Genomic DNA, 23534 nt, shown 5'->3' on the forward strand with positions numbered 1-23534 from the left:
TGATATATTTTAGTTAGGAAGGGAGATTTTTGTTTAAAAATAATAGAGCTTGCATACTGGGGTTAGTGAATAGTCGTTGGGGTGCTAACTATGAAGACTGAAAAGCAATTGAGTATTTGGAGGGAATTTGAAAATGTGTGGTATATCACAGAATATGTTTGTGGGACTGGAAGGCTTGATTGCTTAAATAGCATTTTTACTTTTTATCTAAAAAGTAAAATAAATTTGCCTTTTTTTCTAGGCTGCAGAGATTTTTGATGGTGGAAATGGTGAAACCCAAACTACATCTCCTGCCATTCCTTGGGCTGCTTTTCCTACAGGTGACTACTATGCAGTAACTTGAATTTTTTTTTTTCTTATTTAACACTTTGCCTTTTCTTTGAAAGCCTCATTTTACTTTTTTACTTGGCCTTCTTTGATCTGAAAAATGGAATGACCCAGATTTAATTTAGGTTTTTTTTCATAACAGATTATAAATTGCATAACAAATTCCTCAGTGTGGCTTGAGGCACGATTCCAAAAATGATATCATGAACATTACATGAAATTAAAGTATAATTTACATTTCCTAATTCATCTTAGTTTTAGGAAAATGAAATACCAAATAATATTTTTAGGCTGTTTAGTTGGTTAATTAAAAAGACTCCTTTTTCTTAGGTTCTAAAAATATTCTAAAGTAATTTAACATCTTTACCAGTATTTAAATTTAGAATTTTTTTTTCCTCCAGGAAAGTCATTCAGAAAATATTAAACATCAAAATTTAGCCGTCTAAGAAGTTGAATGCAAAAATAAATTCCATTATCGGAGATATTTTATAGGAGACCTAATATTCAACATTAATATAATTCATGTATAAATATTTTGAATTTTGTAGACTTTTTATTCTGCCAAATCATTGTAAAGTTAGAAGTAGAAGATGAAAGTATCCTTTAACAGCTCTGCTTAGTCTTAGATTATTAGAGTTATTCATTCTGCAAATATTTTTCCAGTGTTTATTATGCATTAGGTGCTATGGGAATGTATCCTTTACTTCAAGGGAAGATAGGGCAGACACATACATACTTGTAATATGAAGCAGATTTGTGATTTGGGAAGAATGATGATTTCATCATCCATTCATTTAGCAAATGTTTATTTCATGCCTGGTATGAGTCAAGTACTATCCTTGAAGCTGGGTGTATGTTATTGATCTAGGCTTTGAAGGATGCTAATGATTTCAGTAGACAGAGATGGGAGAATGGGAAGAGATTTTGAAGGGAGAAAAAGAAATGAAAGAAAGATGTAAATGTGGGAAAGAGGGTGACATAGTTAGGATGTTCATTCTTATTTAAGGAATTTATGTATGTGGTTTCCTTTGCCTGGAATTTCTCACCTTGTTTCCCACCGCTACTCTCTCCCGCTCTCTTATTATACTAACTGCTATTTGTTTTATGTGCTGATTTTTGCTTTAATATGTCTTTTTCTGGGAAGCCTTCCCAGAGAACCCTCCCTTGTCTCTCTGCATCTATCTTCTGACTGCATTTTAGGCTGTAAATTTTGTGGGATTAGGCAGTATATCTCTTTGTCTCCTTGTTATGTCTTAAATGCCGAGCATAGTGCATAGCTTATAGTTAGTTCTCAGTAAGTATTTATACTTTCTGAATAATAATTAGTAAGAAAGAATAATTAAAAAAAAGAATGAAGGGAGCCTGGATGGCTCAGTTAACTGTCGTCTGACTCTTGGTTTCAGCTCAGGTCCTGATCTCATGGGTTGTGAGATCAGCCCAGCTTCTGGCTCCGCACTCAGCAGGTAGTCTGCTTGAGATTCTCTCTCTCTGACCCTTCTCCCACTTGTAAACACACGTGCTGGCTCTCTCTCTCTGTCTCTCTCTCAAACAAATAAATCTTTTTAAAAAAAGAAGGAATAACTGAATCAAAGACAACTAGGGTGGCAAGGAAAATTAATAGAAAGGTTGGAATAATGATATTTATATGATGGTTTAGGGTTTTCGATTGTAAAGTGGATAGGGCAGTTACAGTATTATCTATTATACAGTTGACAGAATGATGGGTTATAAAAGTTTTGGAGTTTGATACAGGTAAATATGTTTAGGAATAAAATCTAGTCTTTCAGATTATACTTCAGGTCTTTTTTAAGTTAACTGGGTTTTTTTTGGTGGGGGGGTGGGAAACATTAGCTGGGCTCTCTGGCTGCCTGGATGTAAAGGTTAGGGAGGAGTCATAATTGATTTTTGAGGTTTCAAGCCTTGATTCTGAAGGAGTGGTATTACCTTGAACAGAAATAGAGAATTTTAGAAAGTTGGTTTGAGACAGCATAAGCCTAATGAATTTATCTTAGACTTATATATTTAAGGTACCTACAGTTCAGGAGAAGGATTAAGGCTAGAGTTCGTGGTTTGGGAGTTTTCTCATAGATGGGACAGTTGTAGTTGTAGGAGATTACTGGGGGAAACAGTATGTAAAGAGAATAGGGTTAAGTAGAGAAATTTGGATGTCTGTAATTAGGGAACAAGAGGAAGAGAAAGACACAGGAAGATTGAGCGATAAAGAGAGTATGGGGTAGGCATCAGGTATGGTCGCTGGTGTCAACGGCTGTATGTAAGAGAGATCAGTGAGATTGCAGTCAGAAATGGCTTTTAAAGAAAAGGTTTCAGTAGATTGGAAGTCGAAGCCAAATTGTACTTCTTTACTTTGTATGAAAGCAAAAACAGAATCTGTTTTCCTATAATTATCATATCAGTGTATTAAAGAATTGTATATTGTGGACAGATTATCTAATTCCTGTTCTCCAAGAGTAAAGATTATATGTCATATATATGTCTATATATTTGAAGGTCAAGCCCTCAAAACCTAATTAGAATTAAAGAACAGCTCCTCTAGTGTGCATGTATGTACACACAGACAGCACACCCAGTTACTCCCTCACTTTTAAAAAATCAGACCTGATGAAAGTACTTTTCCTGAATTTCCTCAGCAACTTGCGGAAGTAGAGATAAACTCATCTGGCCAAGAGCCGAAGTTAAGACATGGTAGATGTTGGCTCAGCCAAGTAGTCTTTCTCTTTTGTTGAAAATTCTCTTCCTCTGCTTACTGGAGAAGTCTGCACTAATGCAGGTATCCAGAAGCTCTTTAGAATAGAGTGATCTGAACCTAATTAGTGTAACAATGTAATCATTTCTTTCTTTCTTTCTTTCTTTCTTTCTTTCTTTCTTTCTTTCTTTCTTTCTTTCTTTCTTTCTTCTTTCTTTCTTTCTTTCTTTCTTTCTTTCTTTCTTTCTTTCTTTCTTTTCTTTCTTCTTTCCTTTCTTTTTTTAAAGATTTTATCTGTTTATTCATAGAGACACAGAGGGAGAGAGGCAGAGACACAGGCAGAGAGAGAAGCAGGCTTCATGCAGGGAGCTCGACGCGGCACTGGATCCTGGGTTCCCAGGATCATGCCTTGGGCCGAAGGTGGCGCTAAACCACTGAGCCACCAGGGCTGCCCAATGTAATCATTTCCACACTAAAGTCCGGAGAAAATAGGAAGCTTTAAGAGATCTAAAGTACATTCTTTTCAGTTTAAGAAAATAGTAATATTCTCCTTTTGTCTGGTTTTCCATTACACCCTAACAGTTTGTGATCTATATGAAAAATATTTTTTTTTAATTTTTCTTTTTATTTATTTATGATAGTCACAGAGAGAGAGAGAGAGAGAGGCAGAGACACAGGCGGAGGAAGAAGCAGGCTCCATGCACCGGGAGCCCGATGTGGGATTCGATCCCGGGTCTCCAGGATCGCGCCCTGGGCCAAAGGCAGGCGCCAAACCGCTGCGCCACCCAGGGATCCCATGAAAAATATTTTTAAAAGAGATGATTATTAACGAAGTTTTACCACAGCTTAAAATTCTAGAAGATTACTCAGAAATATTTGGTTTGAGTTTTTAAAGTACTTGAGGGAGAATAGAAATTTTCATTTTTGGGTTTAGGATAAAAGATTTTAAGTAAAGAATGTAGAAGGCTTAGTGTGGCTTAATGATCATGTGTCATGTGTCACATGGGCTGACAGTTGGAGGATGATTTCATAATAGCAGCTGGGATAATTAATTTATCTTATAAACAATGTCCATTTGTAGCCTATAGTACTGTTAATGAATGGGGTTGAGCATGCATCTCCCTGTAATATTAGCATCATTTACATAGTGGGGCCTTTTAGCGTGCTAGTTTCTGTGCGGAGCTGATGATGATATTAAAAAGTTGCCAGTCAGAGTAAATGAAATGCACATGTTGGTTCTGTATATAAGCTATTATCTGTAAGCCCACATCTCATCAGTGTATGGCATCTAACTTGTAAAATGTATCTCCACACTTCCATCATCATCATGGCAGTTGGAGAATATAAGCAAGAGACGAGTGAATATGAAGTTACCAATTTATTTTTACTTCTGCCTTTACTTTTAGTAAAAGTGTGGTAATTATTATTTTATTTTAGTGAAAGATACTCAGTGAGAACAATTGCCTTTATCAGGCATTTTCTGTTTCATAGCCTTTCCTTCTAGTTTACCTTTCACGGTTATTGTTTTTGAAGCCTGTGGGCAGTCAAATTATGATCCACATTTTGTTTCTGGATGATGTCTGTTCTATCACTTTGCCATTGCTCTGATTGTAGTACTTTCCTTTATCTCCTATCTGCTAGAGTCTCATTTTTCTTTCAAAACAAGGCATAGAGCCTTCTGAATCCATGTCTCATAACTGCTGAATCCGTGTGTCATGATTGCTCTTTCTTTTGAACTGTATCTTTTTTTATTTTGCATCATTTGCTTGGCACTTTGGCTAATTTTTTAAATTGTGGTAAAATAACATATACAATTTACCACATTAATAATTTTAAAGTATATAGTTTAGTATTATTAAGTATATTCACATTGGTGTGCAACCAATCTCCAGAACATTTTCATCTTGTATAGGTGAACCTCTATAGCTATTAAACAATAACTACCTATATACCCTTCCCTGCCCCAGCCCCTGGGAGCTACCATTCCACTTTCTGTCTGTTCTAGACAACTCATATAAATAGAATCATGCAGTATTTGTCTTTTAGGACTGGCTTATTTCACTCAGCATAATGTCCACAGGTTTCATCCATTTTGTAGCATGTGTCAGAATGTCTTTCCTTTTTAAGCCTGAATAACATTCCACTGTATGTACAGACCACATTTTTTATTCATTAATCCATCAGTGGACACTTGAGTTGCTTCCTTTGACCATTGTAAATAATGCTGCTATAAACATGGGTGTACTAATTTACATTTTTCAAAATATTTTATCAGTATGACTGCTGTCTCTACATGTTTACTTTAGTCTAAACCTTCTTGGGTAGAGATTGTGTTTTAAACCCTTGTGAATCCTAAGTACTTAGTATAACATGGTGCCTTGTTAATGAACAGTGCTCAGTAATTATTTCTTAATGATTAATTAAACAGATTTGTTTTCAAAAGTAACTCTTTTTTAAAAGAAGTTTTTATTTTAATTTGTTAGCATATGGTGTTTATTAGTTTCAAGTGGACAATATCGTGATTCAACAACAGTAACTCTTTTTAATTATTTTTAATTCTTTGGAGGTAATTAAATAATCTTTCAGTCACAAGGTAGAGGAAGGTAAACCTAAACTTTCCTTAAAAACTGTAGTAATCTTAGGGGAGTTTGGGTGTCTCAGTCAGTTAAATGTCTGCCTTTGGCTCAGGTCATGATCTCAAGATCCTGGAATCAAGCCCTACATCAGGCTCCCTGCTTAGTGGGGAGTCCACTTCTCCCTTTCCCTCTCCAGCTCCCTCTGCTTGTGCTCTCTCTCTCTGTAAAATAAATAAATAAAATCTTAAGAAAAAAAGTATAGTAATCTTGGAAATCTTAGATAATTATTCAAACATGGCAAAGAAACTATACTCCAGGCTTCAGTTAACTTTCCTGGTCACTCCCAATACAGACAAATGATCTGGAAATAATGATTAACAAGAGTAGTCACAGATTTGCAGAAAGATAGAACAGCTGTATTACTCTTCCCCCCCCCCCCCCCCCCCCCCGATTTCTTATCTGGTCCTATTGTGTGTCAGCAGGTAACAGTAGAGGACAGTAGAGGTTAGACTAAATTTTAGTTAAAAAATATTAGAGTCTAGAAGCAATGATGGTAATATCCAGTTCTTTTACTTATTTTTCTTATTTATTTTTGTAAAGGAAAATCATTCCAGATTTTGCATACATATAATATCAGAAAGTTTTGACTTAACTAATCATAGAACTGTACTTTTTAAAAGAAAGAGAATTTTTTTCTTTTGCTAAGGCTAAGAGATCTTTTGATTTTTTGAAATCATTCTCAACATTTTTATGAGACTGGTAATGTTCTCCTTTTTAGTAAGCTACATTTTTAAAGTGAATGTTTATCTTCTGAGATACATATATATATATATATGTATACACACACACTGATAAATGAATATATATATGTATCAGAATATAGACATATATACATAGATGGATATTCTGATTTCTTCTCTTTTCCTCATTTTTATCTTGCAGTGCAATTTGTCCTCTCTACTGTATCCTCTTGAAGGAAGGACTTTTTCTACTTGACCTTATATATTTTAAGAACATTGGACTTCTAGTCTTTGTTTTGGGTTCAGTATGCGTTTTTTCTTTTTTCTTTTTAAAGATTTTATTTATTTATTCATAAGAGACAGACAGAAAGGCAGAGACATAGGCAGAGGCTCCATAGGGAGCCTGTTGTGGGACTTTTTCCCAGAACCCCAGAATCCCCACCTGAGCCAAAGGCAGACGCTGAACCATTGAGCCACCCAGGTGCTCCTCAGTATGTTTTTTTATTGTTTTCTGGTTGTACCAGACCCCCAGTTTCAGAATCCATGGGATTTATTTAATTTAATTCTTTTTTTTTTTTAAGATTTTATTTATTTATTCATGAGAGATGCAGAGAGAGAGACAGGAGCAGAGACACAGGCAGAGGGAGAAGCAGGCTCCATGCAGGGAGGTGGATGTGGGACTCGATCCTGAGTCCCCAGGATCACGCCCTGAGCCAAAGGCAGGTGTCAAACTGCTGAGCCACCCAGGGATCCCCAATTTAATTCTTTAGATTTGTTGTTGTTGTTCATTTATTCACTAATTCACTCATTTATCAAATGTTTGAAAGTATACCATGTATCAGATACTAAGTGGCATGTGCTATGGACCTTATTCCATTTTCAGTGATGCATATGAAAATTGTCATCTCAAATGACTGAATGTTTCATAAAATGCATTGTTAATATTGGTAAATGCTTTTATCAATAACTTTAGCATCAAATATTTGATAGAGGTTTCATGAAAAGAACATTAGGTCAGAAAGTGTCACGTTGCCATTGTGTACAATGTGGGTGGTGCTGTTTTAGAGGCAAATGACTATTTGCTTTTTACTTTTTGACTGTATAAATATAAATTGTGTAGAAGGCGAGGTGGGAGGCGAAACCTTGAATACTGTCCTTTCCAATATGTTTCTAGGTTACTTGTAGCACTGCACAGAACCACATTAGAATGCATTGACCATCAAAGAGAAAAGCAAGTGGTCTAGATAGATACTTTAATCCAAATTAGCTCCTTCAAAACAGCTTATATAGAGGGCAAACTAAACTGTCTGTCACAAGCCGACCCTTTAGAAGGAATAATGGGAATTGGACCAGCAGATGTTGAACCAAATAACTTAGATGTGGTTCACTTTGCATCTGGAGCTATTTGCATACAAAGCCAACAGGAAAGTTCAAACATTTTTCTCAAGACATTGGCAGAGAGAAACCTGGAAGACAGATGCCTTTTTGATTTCATGGTTCAGTTTTTCCATTCTCCATTCTCCTGGCCAGGAAAACCTAGGACAACAAATCGGTCATTTTATTAATATCCCATTACTCTTCTTGCTAACCCTGTTTTTCCAGTAGAATCTGTGTTACACATCTACAAGAGCTCAGAACCTGAGTCCACACATTTTTGTTTGAGGAAAAATAGTGATTTTTTTTTAGATTAATCTGTAGTTTGCACATAGGCATAGTAAACATTAACTGAATTCATTGGTCTGATATATATTTTAGGTAAAATTTGAAGATGACTTATATTCACATACTTGAAATATAATAGACAGTTGGATAATGTTTAAAAACTTCCCATCCCTTTAACTTTGGATCCACATTAGACATTTTTGCCAGGACATAAGCTGAATTTCCATTGTAGTATAATAATTTTGTAATATCTTTATACACATTGTTTGAATGAGTGATTGTTAGATAGCTTCCCCTTGCTACTTTCTGTATTTTCTTAACTCCCAGGTTATTAACTCACTTTCTTTTATTCTGGAGCCAGTTTTTATAAATGGTAACTGAGAGATAGCATCTATGAAGCTGTGAGTTATTATTGTATATGTAATATTAGTTTTCATGTGGGTTTTCAGTAATTTATGGCAGTTCCTGTCTTCACTAATGCATATAATAGTGAATATATCAGTGATAATTTGTTATGACTTTGAAGATTGGGTTTATAGCGTGGTTAGAGTCAAATAACTGATTGGGGACTGAGAAGTACCAGCTGTGTAACTTCTCTGAAACTCAATTATTTAATCTATAAATTGAACAACTAGGTGGTATCTAAGTGTTCTTCCAGATTTTGAGTTCCAAGTTTATTTTTTGATTTTTTTCTGTAATATGAGTAGCTTCTACTAGGTGATTCATGGTGCCTGGTTTTAACTGTATAGTCCAAGTGATACAGTACTAATCTAATAAATTATATGTACCCTATAAATAGCTATAAACCTAGAACAAAACTATTACTATGAAGTACTATAATACTTAAGAGAAACTTGTTTTTTTGCCATATATATCAATTACTATCAGTTACTATTTAAACCGATTCTTATAACGTTTTATGTGTTCTAATTCTTTTTTTTTTTTTTTTTATATTTATTTATTTATTTATTTATGATAGTCACAGAGAGAGAGAGAGAGGCAGAGACACAGGCGGAGGGAGAAGCAGGCTCCATGCACCGGGAGCCCCATGTGGGATTCGATCCCGGGTCTCCAGGATCGCGCCCTGGGCCAAAGGCAGGCGCCAAACCGCTGCGCCACCCAGGGATCCCTATGTGTTCTAATTCTGAATTTACTTTTTAAAAAGGCTGGTTTGATTTTTAGGATGTTATAGAGTACATTACAATTTTTTAAAATAGAGCTTTGTAGGGATTTTCTTGTATTATTGAAAAATGAACGTTTGGCAGTAAATCATTTTTCTATAAGATGAAGATAGTACTCTGACTCTTTTTCATGATAATCCTGTATTAGCCAAAAAAAGTTTTAAGCTCTATTTGGCTCAATAACAGGAGTCATTGCTTAGTGCTCTTTTACCAATTTATAAATTTCTATTTAACTGTCCTTATGAATTATGTTTCTTTGGTCTCGGAAAATACACTCTTTATTGTTTTTGACAGGTCAGGCACATACACATGTGTAGTATAAAGGCATGAAAGAAGTGGGAAATGATATTAAAATTATACAGTGAAAATTTCTTTTCTATCCCGATCCTGTAATCCCACTCTCCTTGTAATCCCCATATAACTTGTTTTACATTTTGTTTTGTAGCCCTCCAGATACTGTACAGATGAACAAAAACATGAATGTGGCCTCTTCTTTTTACACAGATGACTGTGTATATACATGTATTGTATATACATACTAGCACCTTTTGCTTTTTTTCCCCCACAGTAACTTGGAGATCTTTCCATAGGAGTCCTTAAAGATCTTCCTAATTCTGTTTTAGTGGTTGCACAGTACTCTTTTGAATAGATATACCAGTATTCATGTAACTAGTTATTTTCCTCCCAGTTTCTTGCTGTTGTAAACAGCCCTACAGTAAGTATTTTTTTTTCTCCTGGACTTTTTTCCATTGTCTTTGTGATTTTTCTTGTTTAATGTTTTAGTGAGACTTTTTATTTTTTATAGAAGTATCCATTTATTGAGATGTTTGAAAGCTTGATTCTCATGCTATACTGTGTTTCCATATTTAGGATTGTGTCTGGAGAGAGATACACAAATTCAGGAAAAGGGATGCAGTGAATATTCTTTTATGTATTTTCAGGAAAGCTATTTTAATGTTGATAATTCATATTGTTTCTGTGATTTAATGGGAAAGCTATTTAATATTAACACATAGTTTACTACTAGTATAATTACAGAGCATACTTGTTCTCTAAATAATGTCAAGTTTATATTAATATGGTTACATATGAGTAAACACTGGCCTTGTTGAAGGTGATGGTAATTTTCTAGTACATTGAAAATGAAATCTCTAGCTGACCATGGACAAACTAATGGTAGCATGGTAGGTTGAAATGCTCTTTAGTTGTCACTTTATCTTTTTATGCGTAAAATAATATTTATTGGAACATTGTCTATAATAACTCCAAATTAGAAACAACCCAAATGCCATTCAAAAGTAGAAGGCTTAATATTTTGGGGGTATATTTATATAATAGAACATTTATACACCTGGGAAATTAATAAATTTCAGACATAACAACATAGAGGAATGTCATATATACTGCCCGTATATATCTTTAAGGGATCAGTAAGAGGTCTCAGTTGACAAAATTTTCTATCATTTCTGATTCTAGTTCTGGATTCTGTGAAGTCTACAGCATCAGCCTCCTTTTGGAATCTGTAATTCTTGTTCTTCATGAGAACAGAGACTCCATGTTTTGACTAGACAGCTGGGGCTAAGTCTGATTCAGAGTGAGCACCATGTATGAATCTTCTGAAAGGGAACAGTCATCACCCTGTTCACTCGGTTAGGATGGCATGGGGTAGGGAACAGGGAGTAGACCTTAGATATGGGGGCTGTGGATGAATAGTGTAATGAGAGACTAGGATATATTACAGTTTGACCTAAAGTCTCTGGTATGAAGATGAGAGGCCAAGACCAGACCTGAAGCTAATAGAACTGCCTGTGTCACTCCTCCTCTCCTTCTTTCCCTTCACCCCTGAGATTCTTGTTTTGGATTCCTGGGCTTATTAGCTGTAGCTGGAAACAATACCTTCTTCTACTTTAGGAAGTCTCAAGTGGCCAGACAGATGGGGCTTGCAAGAATATGAAACCAACAGAACAGCAGAACCAGCATAATCAAAGTCTCTGACTGATCTACATGGTGCACATTTGGTTTGATGTCTCTGGAGTGGTATCTCTACCGGTAGAGATACCGGTATCTCTACCGGTAACGCTGTTACCGCTAATGAGGATTCAATTTAATTAATTAATTAATCAATTTTTAAAGATTTTATTTATGAGAGACACACAGAGAGAGAGAGAGAGAGAGAGAGAGAGAGAGAGAGAGGCAGAGACACTGGCAGAGGGAGAGGCAGGCTCCGTGCAAGGAGCCCTGATGTGGGACTCGATCCTGGGTCTCCAGGATCCAGCCCTGTGCTGAAGGCGGCGCTAAACCGCTGAGCCACCTGGGCTGCCCGGTAATGAGGATTTTAAATCAGCTTGTACCTTGTGCTCAGTCAGGTTGAGTTTTCTGGCCCTTCTTTCTTTGTTTTGAAGATTGGGTATTTGATTTCCTCAGTGTCTCTAACTCTTGGTGCTATTCCACACCAAGTGTCTTTTCCACAGACACTACTTTCCTGGTGTTTCCTCTTTGGGAAGTACCATCATTTCATGAGATTTTGAGTCTTATGATTCTTCTCTGCTCCTGTTTCTTCCTTGGGGTTCTCTGTTCCATGACCCATCTGTCAGCCAATTCTGTAGTTTCCAAGTTTTGTCAAATACGGGGATCTTTTCACTTCTGTGTATTTTCCTTGTTCCTACCCCAGTCAAAGCCACCAATCATGTCTTTTCTAGGTGACTTCAGCAGCTTTTTCCCTGCAACCACTTTCACTCCCTTCCCTCCTTTAAGTGACACCCAGAGGGTGAGGGTACAGTGAATACTCAGCAAGTGTTGGTTATTGTGGAATTTCATTTTAAAGTTTAGTAGAAGTATTTGAGATTTTTTTCATTTCTTTGTGGATTCCTGAATATCAAAGTATAGAACATTTGACTAAAACTTTGGAGGTTATAATTTTGATTATATGGTATTCCTCTGAATATTTTGTTGTAATCTCTACACTGAGAACTAAAAGTTGTACTTATTATTAAGATATTCTCCTGAATAAATCATGTAAATTAATTGCAGTTATAAAATCCTGCATAATTTGGTTATTTCTGTTGTGCCTAATCAAAGTCTTTATTAATCCCACCCTGAGTTCTGTAATTAATTTACATTATTCTCTTGGCTTGTAGCAGTATGTATTAAAATTTTTCTTTACTATTAAAGCATTGCTTAGGTGAAGACAAAATCATTTTTAATAATTTCAGTGAAAAAAAATTTTTTTAAAAGATTTTATTTATTCACGAGAGACACACATCGAGAGAGAGAGAGAGAGAGAGAGAGAGGCAGAGACACAGGCAGAGGGAGAAGCAGGCTCCATGCAGGGAGCCCGACACGGGACTAGATCCCAGGTCTCCAGGATCACACCCTGGGCTGAAGGCGGTGCTAAACCGCTGAGCCTCCAGGGCTGCCAGAAAATTTTCTTTCTTTAAATTAAAATAAAAGATCTTTTGATGTTTGCTTTCTTAAATGTGATAAAGGCTAGTTTTATTGTGGACCTCCTTAGATGGATTGTTTTGGGTAATGGACCTTTAATAATGGCCAATTAATTTTAGAATAAACAACACAGAGACTGCTTAAAGTAGTTAGAAATTGAAACAGAGATTAGGGATATTACTTCAGCACTGTGAATAAATAATGAAAGTTTTACTTAATCTTAGTCCTATAGAAATTTGACCATAGAAATTTTCACCATAGAAAGTCAGATCAATATTACTACTTTGATCATTTTGTATCTGTCACGTCTAATGTCAGAATAAAGGAAAGTGGCTAAGAGATGATTTAGCTAACTTGACAAATTTTATTTCAATTTGGCTGACATAAGAGAGGTGACAAAATGCTGTAATCAAATGTTACTTGCAGTTTGGTTATTAAGAAACACTTTAGCCAGTAAATCATTTTTCTTTTTCAGCCATTCCCTTAACGTTGTTGTGAACATGCAGTGATTAAAACATAAGGATTTTTTTTTAAGATTTAGAGAGAGAGAGAATGCATGCATGTGCCAGCTTGGAGTTGGAGGGACGGGGGGTGGGGAGAGAAACTCAAGCAGACTCCAAGCTGAGGCTGGAGCTCAGTGCAAGGAGATCCCAGGACCTTGAGATCATGACCTGAACCAGAACCAAGAGTTGGATCCTTCACCGACTGAGCCACCCAAGTGCCCTGTGAGGGAATTTTTTCTAATAGAATTAGTTGTTCATTTTCTAGTAAGTAAACACTTATTGAATTTATCAAATCCGTTAGGTTCCTAAGGGAGCAATAAAGTATTTTAAATCCTTGGTCATATGATCTAAAAACACACCTACTTTGCTTTGGTGGTACGTTTGATAGAATTTGTAAATTTTATTTCTCCTGAATTTTTAAAGATGGACAAGCTTCTCATTATTTTTAGTTCTGTTTGAAGTTAAAGGATAAGACTATTTCCTTTCTACATTCTTTTCATTCATTTCCCCCCCTTATTTGATAAGTATCTATTGTGTGTCAAGTAGAGGAGAAAGAGTGGAAAACAAACAAAATAGGCAATGCTAGGACTTCATTAAATTAACATTTGTTAAATGGAGTACAGATGACTTAGAGTTCAACAGCAGATGACAAAAGAATTGGAATAGAGAAGTTTTTTACTCACAAGTCTTGGAAGAAGATCAGGGCCTGCCTCCAGGGGCCACACGGGAAGATGAAGGCAGAATGCAGAGAGAGATCATGATAGGGTCTGGGGGCACATGTCTTTATTAGAGTCTGTGGGTGGACTGCTCTTGAATTTTGGAGCTAAGCCTGGATTGGTCACTTTAAACCAAAAAAGCAGGATTGTGGTAAAAGTTCCATGGGGATCTTATCTAAGGAGCACACAAGGGAAAGCCTTGGGAAACAGGACAGACTATTGACCATAGGGGAGGTTGGAGAAGTCATATGAGCAACTTACATTTGCTTGTGATTCTGTGGCCTGTTATCTAGGGGAGTACACTTGTCTATGAGGGCTAGAGTCAGTTTAAGGTCCCTACAGGACACTTCAGCAAACAAAATGGATGTCTGGGCCGCAATATCAGGGAGTAATTTAGCTAAATTCTCAACGTGCACTGGATATCTGCCTTCCTGAATCTTACAAGCTAGCAAGGTCACAAAATTAAACAATTACAGAATACATAATATAAATAAGTAATTATAAATAATTATAGTTATGTGTATATAATCATTATAATTATAATATAGATAAATAATTACAACTGGAATATTTTTGAGGATAGGCACAAGGTGCTAGAATAGTGGGAGCGGAGAGCACTGCCTTATAGCTGGGAAGGATATCAGACCACTGCCTAAGTCTAAATAGGGGCCAGTGGGGCAAGGGCTACAGTGTTAGGGAGGTAAGGCTTACCTCAGACCTGAAAGCTTTGCAGCAGAGAAGAGGAAAATGGAAAGAACATCTTGTTGTTGTTTTTTAGAGAGAGAGCACACCTGCATGAGCTGGAGGCAGAGAGGTTAGGGAGGGGCAGAATGAGAGAGAGAATCTTAAGCAGCCTTCATACTCAGCCAGGAGCCTGACATGGGGCTGGAGCTCCAACCTTGAGATCGTGACCTGAGCCCCAATCAGGAGTTGAAGACTGAGCCACCCAGGCACCTCATCTTGCTGTTTTAAGTGTTAGCTTATGGCAGTGTCAACAGTCTTAATTTTATATTTATTTTATGTATTTTTTCTGATATGTTATCTTTCATGATCATTTTCTTTGCTCTATTTTGTTGGGTTTATTCTTCTATTTTTCCTAATTTCTAAAAATTTGATGTTTGTCTCACTAATTTTAACCTTTCTTTTCAAATACTAAGACCCAAGGCTATAATTTCCCCTCTGATTATTACTTTAGCTACATCTTGCCTATTTTGATATTAAAAAAAATCCTTCAATTATGAATGTTTTCTAATATTCAGAATGAACTGATCCTAGAGTTACTTTAAAATATTTATTAATTTCTAAGCCTGAGGGTTTTCTAGTTTTTGTTGTTGTTTATTTCTTAGTTTGATTGCTTTATGGCTAGAGAAAGTAGTTTAAAACACATTATTTGTAATTTAATGAGGCTTTCTCTGGGGCAGAGTGCTGAGGATGAATAGCATTGACATCCCCTGGCAGCTTGTTAAAACTGTAGAGTTAGGCTCTGCTTCTCATCTACCGTTACAGAATCTTTATTTTAGCAAGATCTCCAGGTGGTACTTAATGCACATTAGCATTTAGGAAGCATTGCTGCACTGGACCTGTATAGATACTAGTTTGACAATTGCAGACTATACATATTTTATATAAAATTAAATTATACAAATATTATAACCTCTTGTGATGGTGAAATTATAAACTTATTGTTGAGGTTGTGTAACTTTGCTTGTCTATTTTGAGGTTATGTTACTAGGTGCATTCATGTATGTGATATCTTTTTGGTGTATTGAACTTAATTTTTTTTTAAAGATTTTATTTATTCATGAGAGACAGAGAGAGAGAGAGAGAGAGAGAGGCAGAGACACAGGCAGAGGGAGAAGCAGGCTCCATGCAGGGAGCCCGACATGGGCCTCCATCCGGGTCTCCAGGACCATGCCCTGGGCTGAAGGTGGCGCTAAACCGCCGAGCCACCGTCGCTGCCCCATAATGAACATTTTATCATTATGTAGTGATAGTTTTATATCTCTATAATTGTTTTGCTCCCCAAACCCACTTTGTTCAATATAAATATAGACACTATTTGATAGGAGGTCAAGTGGTATTTCTTTTTGTATCCTTAAGTTTTTCAATCTTTTTGTATCCTTATGTTTTTATAGATATAATATTCACAAAGAATTTAAAGCTAGATTTTGTTTACTTGATCTGACAGTTCTTGTTTATGAATTGGAATATTTAGTCCCTTTATGTTTGATGTAATTACTGATGTCCGTATGTGCTTCTTTTTTCTACCATTGTAGTTTTGGCTTTCTATTTTTCTATTTGTACTGACATTTTATGTTTCTTCTTTTTTCTTTTTTTTTTGAATTGATTTTCTTATTTCCTTTTCCCATGCTCTTCCAGTGTGGAAATTATGAACTCTGCTTTGCTTCTTTGGTGGTTTCTCTAGAAATTTAACAAATATTCTTAACTTATTAGAGCCTGAAGCAAATTAGTATCTTTATTCTCCTCTTGAAGAGTATAAGAAAGTAGAACATCTAAACTTCAATAATTTCCTCTCTGGTCATTATGCTATTATTAGCAAGTATTTTTCACATACTTATTCCCCAAATTCTGCATATGTATATATATGTTTAATATATGTATTTAACTTCACAAGGCATTGCTATTATCATTAATGTTTTATATAGACAAATTATATTGGATTGATCTGCATATTTACTATCTTTATTTCTTCTTGCAAGTTAGAGTCTGCATCACAAATCACCTTCCTTCTGCTTGAAGTTAATCTTTGAGAATTTTCCAAAGAGGGGAGACCTTGGTGGCAATCTCTTAGTATATACTTTTTGGAAATGCTTATTCTTGTTCTTATTAGATAGTTTCACCTAATTAGTTCTAGAGAGATAGTCATTCTTTTTTCCTATGCACAATATGATTACTCCTTTGTCTTCTGATTTCCATAATTGTTGTTGAGAAGGTAATGGGTTCCTTTAATTGTTGTGTCTCTGAAGGTAATTGGTCTTTTCTTTCTGGCTACCTTTATGATTTAGTCTTTGGAATTGGTGTTCTGTAGTTTCACTGTGGAATAGCAGGTATGGATATTTTTATTTACCTTGCTTAGAATATGTTGGGTTTTTTGTGTAGGTTGAATCTGTGGATTCCAGAACCCTGCAATCTATAGACTCAAGAAGCCTAATTAATCACTTTGGAAATGCTATCACTTCAAGAGAATTCCCAGCCATTATCTCTTCAAATATTTGTTTTGCTTCATTCTTTCCTCTTCTGTTGGAACTCTAAAATTAGGTAAATGGCATTTTTTGCCATTTTTGCTGTTTTGTACTAGATACCATTTATGTTGGGTGGGTAATAGATAATATAGAATTCTTTTTATAATGATTATTATTGGGATATTGGATTAGAAGAAAAAATAAGTTAATGACTTATACCTCTTTATGAACATCTTTCTATTAAAAACAATTACCAATTAATGATCGAAGAGTCACAAAACCTTTAAGATACTCTATGCACTATGGCTCTATGCACATTTACTCTGTCTCCATGTCTGTTAACTTCTTCATCACATTCTGATGTGTTACAGTCTGAGCAGTTACAGATACATCTTTAATTGTACTATTTCTTTGTTTATCATTGCCTAATCTGATGTAAAATCTACCCATGAGTTTATAATTTTTTCTTTCTTTTTACCTTCTTTCTCCCATTCTCCTCTCCTCACCCTTTCTCTCCTTCCTTTTCTTGCCTTTTTGCTCTTGTTTTTTTTCCCTCCTTTTATTTCCCTTTTCTTCTCTTTTGATCTTTCTTCCTTTCCCTTCCCTTTCTCTTCCATTTCATTCCTCTCTTCTTCATCTTCTTCTTCCGCTTGTCTTCTGTTCTCTCCTTTCTCTGATCCATTGCATTGTTAGATACAGGCTACCTTTTTTCTTGTGTTCTAAGATGGGTACATTATTTTAAGTTCACTCTTACCAGGAAAATATAGGCCTTTGAGGTCTCAGATTTGTGGGGGAGGGCCCTTGAATGGAGTCCTGAACTTTACTTTTGTCCCTGTGTCTTTGAGGTCTTGAAAAACAAAGTTGAGGTTTACAAGAGTGGCTGAAGTCTTCCAAGGCAAAAACTTACTTGTCTTTTTTTGTTACATAGTTTACTTAGTTTTTGCCTAAGTATTTCTATTTTGCAAGATCCTGAGTTGAAGTTTTTAAATATTACTCTATATTTTTAATAGCTTTCTGTGGATGGGTTAGCCAGGTACCTAATCTCTTATACTTTTGGAAACAGAAGTCTTTAGGATTTTTTTTTTAAATAAAAAATCTCTTTACCTATATATCCTACTTCTTGATGACGGGCTTTCATTAATTTAGTGTAAAAAATTACTGACATGAAAAATTAAGCATATGGGCTCTTGTTTGCTGGATTCCGATAATTAGTATGTGTCTACTACTAATGCATTGTCTATTTTAATGTACTTCAGTCTTGTAACATCACTAATATGTTTGCTATGACTTAATTAAATATGATGATGTCAAATGTGCTTGTATTAAAAATCTTTTTTTCTTACATCCATGAAATATGTAAATCATACATTTATATATCCTTGTTTATCTTTAAGAACATTTGGTATCTTTACACTAGTTGAATATAATACATATATAAAACTATCATCATATCTTTCCTTATAGAGCTTATTTTTATCTACCTGCTATATTAGGTTTTTTTTGGGAATATAAACAGAGGGAATGCAAGTAAATGCTTTGAAGACAGTGAATCTCCAAAGATACCTAAGTTTTAAAAAACAAATTGTCAGAAAGCATATGATATGAGCAAGTCGTCACCTTTAAAAAATGAGTGTACACGATAGAACAGAAAGTATGTAACTCTTTTTTCTAGGATTTGACCTATTTAAACTAAGAATCATGCTCTTATTTTGTAGTATTGGAGGATCTTAGGAGGACGTTTTGATAATCTTGTAAAATTGAGTGTAATATAAGGAACAGAATTTTAGAGAGGTTCAGAAAGCTTGCTTTTTCTTATGTCTTATGTGTGAAGAGAAAACATTTTAAATAATTTTTCTGTATTACTTACCCAATCTTCTCCCTCAACTACCTCTCGTTGGGCCTTAACTTTGTCCTTCTACACATCTCTTATTTGAAATTACCATCTGGCTGCGTATTTTATGATTTAATTCACACTGAAACACTGCTTTCACAACCAGATAGTAGTCATAAAAACATTGTCTATAAGGTAATTATATTCTGTTTTGTACTAGATACCATTTATGTTGGGTGGGTAATAGATAATATAGAATTCTTTTTATAATGATTATTATTGGGATATTGGATTAGAAGAAAAAATAAGTTAATGACTTATACCTCTTTATGAACATCTTTCTATTAAAAACAATTACCAATTAATGATCGAAGAGTCACAAAACCTTTAAGATACTCTATGCACTATGGCTTTCTGTTTAAGTTGGGAGATTTATAACAGTCCATTTTTCTCTCTGTGTCTTTTTTCATATATTCATTAATTTGTTCAAGAAAGGGTTTAAAGAATTGGGATTTTTTTGGCAGTAGTCTGTTTGGTCCAAATAAATTGAAAGGTTTTTATCCATTAAGCACTTTTGGGAAATATTTGAGTATGATATATGTTGTGTGGATATGGTATTTGTAGCACCCATGTTTCAACCAGAACAGAACCAATAGTAGATATATATATCAAGAGATATTGCCAAGTAATTGGTTTATACAATTTGGGGAGCTGGCTAGGCAAGTCTGAAATCCATAGAGTAGGCTACCTGGAAGGCAACGTTCAAACTGTCAGGCACAGTTTGAAGCTGCAGGCTAAGGCAGAATTTTTTCTTTCTTTTCCTTCCCTTCCCTTCCCTTCCCTTCCCTTCCCTTCCCTTCCCTTCCCTTCCCTTCCCTTCCCTTCCTCTCCCTCCCTCCCTCTTTCTTTCTTTCTTTCTTTCTTTCTTTCTTTCTTTCTTTCTTTCTTTCTTTCTTCTCTCCTTCCTTCTCTCCTTCCTTCTTTCCTTCCTTCTCTCTTTCCTTCCTTCCTTCCTTCCTTCCTTCCTTCCTTCCTTCCTTCCTTCCAAGAGACACAGAGAGAGGCAGGGACATAGGCAGAAAGAGGAGAAGCAGGCTCCATGAAGGAGCCAGATGTGGGACTCATCCCAGAACTCCTGGATCATGTCCTGAGCTGAAGGCAGACGCTCAACCGCTGAGCCATCCTGGTGTACCAGTTAGAATTTTTTTTCAAGGAAAAATCTCAGCTCTGCTTTTAAGGCCTTTCAGTGATTTAATCAGACCCACACAAATTATCTGGTGTGATCTTTCTTCTAAAAATCAATGGATTATGAACTTTAATTGTACAAAATACCTGCACAGCAATACCTGGATTAGTGTTGCCCATTCAAGTTGACACATCAGAAGTATTCTTATTTTGTTGACCATCATAGTATTCTTATTTTCTTTTGTGTATGTCTGTGTATCTATTTAAATATAAATTTTACTATAATCATATTATTTCTTCAGAGTTCTGCCATTAGAAGTAGCATTCAGTCAGGGTATTGTTTAGGAAGTAGCTAAAAGTTGTTATTAAAGGAACTATTTTAACCTAATCTGTTAATCGTTTTTCTGTTATTGAAGTGTTTGTAAGTTTCTCAAAACTACTGAGTCTTGCTGCTGAAAGGACATGCTTTTGTTTGATTTATCCCATACCATCCTGAATTTAATGTCAAAAATGAGATAATCTGAATTCTTTTTCCTACTTTTCTAATCATGGTAGTATGTGTAGAGAAGAGCTGTAAGCCTTTTAATTGAAAGATAAATTTTGAAAAATAGCAGGAGCCTTCATAGTATCATAATTTGTAAGTCAAAATGTATATAGCACAAGGTCAGAGACAACGAAACCAATGCAAAATAGTTTTATTCAAAATATTTACAAAGAGTAAAAGAGAAGTCTTGTATGCTACCATTAGATGGTTATTTTTTTCTTACCTTTGATAGTTTCCACCATCCTATCAATGCCAAACAATTTTCTAATCCAAATTAAATTTAATTAATGTGACTTAAGGAGTGTTGTGGAGTAGTGATACTATTATCATAGAAGCTGTAATATATGAAAGCATGAAAATTGTAGAATCATTGATAATTTTCCTCCTCTAAGATTGTTCTGAATTGCTTGTAACTCTAAAACTCAGTTCTCATTACAGAATGTCTTCTTCATTTTATTGCAATTTATGCTTTAGATTTTTAAATTTAAACATAACTCTGTTTTCATAGACTTGAAAAGTCTCATGGAATATACTCCCCAATGGTATTATCTTATGGAGGAAGGGAAAGGACTGCTATTAGGAATCAGAAAAGGTCCATTGTGGTCTTAATTTATTACTAAGTAGCAGGATAATTTAGGCAAACCACTTGAGGTTTTTGTTTTGTTTTGTTTTCATTAACTGTAAAATGTAAAATTTCTTCTATATATTGTCTTGGTTACAGGCACTAGTATATTGTAGCATGGTGGGAATTTTGGCATGCTTTCTTCAAAGAGGCCTTACAGATAGACAGTTATTTTCTTGTTAAATTTCCTGGTCCTTGTAGACTATATATACAAATATGTATTTGTATATTAGATTGTATATTTGTCAATATATTGAGTGTAGATGCATTTTTTCAGAGATAGACTAAACTTATGAAACTTAAATATAGAACCAGAATGTCAATTTATTAATTTATAATGAGAAATTATCTGCCAGAGAATACTCTATTCTCTCCCTATATGCTGAAGAAATGAAAAAAACATGTTACAATCAAAAAGTGTGTGGTGAACATAGAATGCGAATAAAGGGAGTTAAATAAATTGAGTTTAATGACTTACGGTGAGATAGGATATTTCTTTCAAGTTATAGAAATAGATTTGCCAAATAGATTTGCTGGAAAAATTTAAAATGTTAGGTTACATGTCCTTTTCCCTGGATAATACTTAGGCAAATTCTGCCAGTATTTGTCGGCATATCTTTCTTTCCTTTTATTTAAACTTCTTTGGCTGATCAACCAGTCTTTCTGATTGTTTTATTTATTTAAATATATTACTAGATGAATTAAATTTTTCTATTTCAGTCTTTCTGCCTTTGAAATATTTCTCTTTTATTTAGGAGACTTTTTTTTTTTTTTTTTTGAGGAAGGTAGTGTTATTCATTTTGTAAATAAGGAACCCAAAGTCTAATGGTATGAGCTCTAAGAACAGAACTTGGATGTGAATATGATTCTTAAAGTTCAATTTTTCCTTGCTATTCCATGCTTTCTCTTGAGTGGCTTGCATTTCCTTGAAGGAAACATTGAGAGAAGTAAATATATGTATCCAAAGTATAGTGCACCTCTGATCTCAAAGTTTTTCTTTTGTTCTTTTCTAAATTACATTAGATGATAAAATATTTCTAATTATATAGACAATAAAATAAAAATTCTGTTTTTCTAAATTATACCTTTCATTGACAATAAAATAAGGTGTCATTAATTCAGTGTAAGACAATTGTGTTTTGTTTTTGTTAATTGTAGATGTAGAATCATATTGCAGTTAACAGTTAATGGTACCTATTTTTGGTGAGTTGAATATTGAATATCCTTTTTTTTTTTTTTTTTTTTTTTTTTGGTAAGAGGGGCAGGGGCAGAGGTAAGGGAAAGAAAATCATGAGTAGGCTCCATACCCACCACAGAGCCCGATGTGGGACTTGATCTCACAGCTGTGAGATCATGACCTGAGTGGAAATCAAGAGTCCCACATTTAATTGACTGAGCTATCCAGGTGTCCCAAATGCTGAATATTCCAAACCTTAGATTGGTATTTCCCTTCCTGGTATTTCCAGGCATGAGTTTAGGCATCTGAGAGCTGCTATTGCTTTTAACTTGTTGGAAAAGGGTTATATACCCTATGATATCCAGTGGAGTTAAGAGGTTTATGATATGTAATAGGCTCAAATTTTGCTTTTGAATTTCCATTTTGGGTTTATGGTATATGGCTTTAGTTATCTAGCTCTAAGAGTATGTTGACATGCTAAGTTTTTTTTTATTTTTTAAAGAATAATATTTTCATCAGTTGATAAAAAATAGTCTGGTCTACTGTTGAAAAACTGTTATGACTATAAAGTTTATAAAAGCCACATGCATGTTTTATATACATAGTCATGTAGATGCTAGCTAATTTTGATGGCACTTAAATATAGCATTTGGGTAGGATAGATGCTTCAGACTTAAATGTGGGCAAATTTTCCCAGCACTTTATTATTTTTTTTTTTTAATTTTTTTTAATTTTTATTTATTTATGATAGTCACAGAGAGAGAGAGAGAGAGAGGCAGAGACACAGGCAGAGGGAGAAGCAGGCTCCATGCACCGGGAGCCCGACGTGGGATTCGATCCCAGGTCTCCAGGATCGCGCCCTGGGCCAAAGGCAGGCGCTAAACCGCTGCGCCACCCAGGGATCCCTTCCCAGCACTTTAAAGTGAACAGTTTTATTTGTATTCAGTAAAATTCAGCTCATTTTGAGAAAAATCTGTTATTATAGGGCTATTTATATTTACTTCAGTTTAGGATGCTGAATCAGCTTCTGGCAAATGGGAATTATGTTTGTGATATACTGATACCTGTCAATATGTTGCTGTTGAACTTTGTTGATATTTCCATTTTATGATTTATATACCA

At 35.0% G+C, this 23534-nt stretch overlaps 1 protein-coding gene across 3 annotated transcripts in view; it reads left to right on the forward strand.

The window, feature by feature from the left end:
* Positions 1-23534, forward strand: part of CCDC91 (coiled-coil domain containing 91) — a 328037-nt gene that overhangs the window by 76820 nt on the left and 227683 nt on the right. For all 3 annotated transcript variants that reach the window (XM_041735811.1, XM_041735813.1, XM_041735812.1), the window contains one exon: positions 242-320. In XM_041735811.1, the coding sequence (XP_041591745.1) occupies positions 242-320 (79 nt within the window). The remainder of the gene's footprint in view (positions 1-241; positions 321-23534) is intronic.

The sequence above is a fragment of the Vulpes lagopus genome, chromosome 21 (assembly GCF_018345385.1).
Source record: "Vulpes lagopus strain Blue_001 chromosome 21, ASM1834538v1, whole genome shotgun sequence".
NCBI lineage: Eukaryota > Metazoa > Chordata > Mammalia > Carnivora > Canidae > Vulpes > Vulpes lagopus.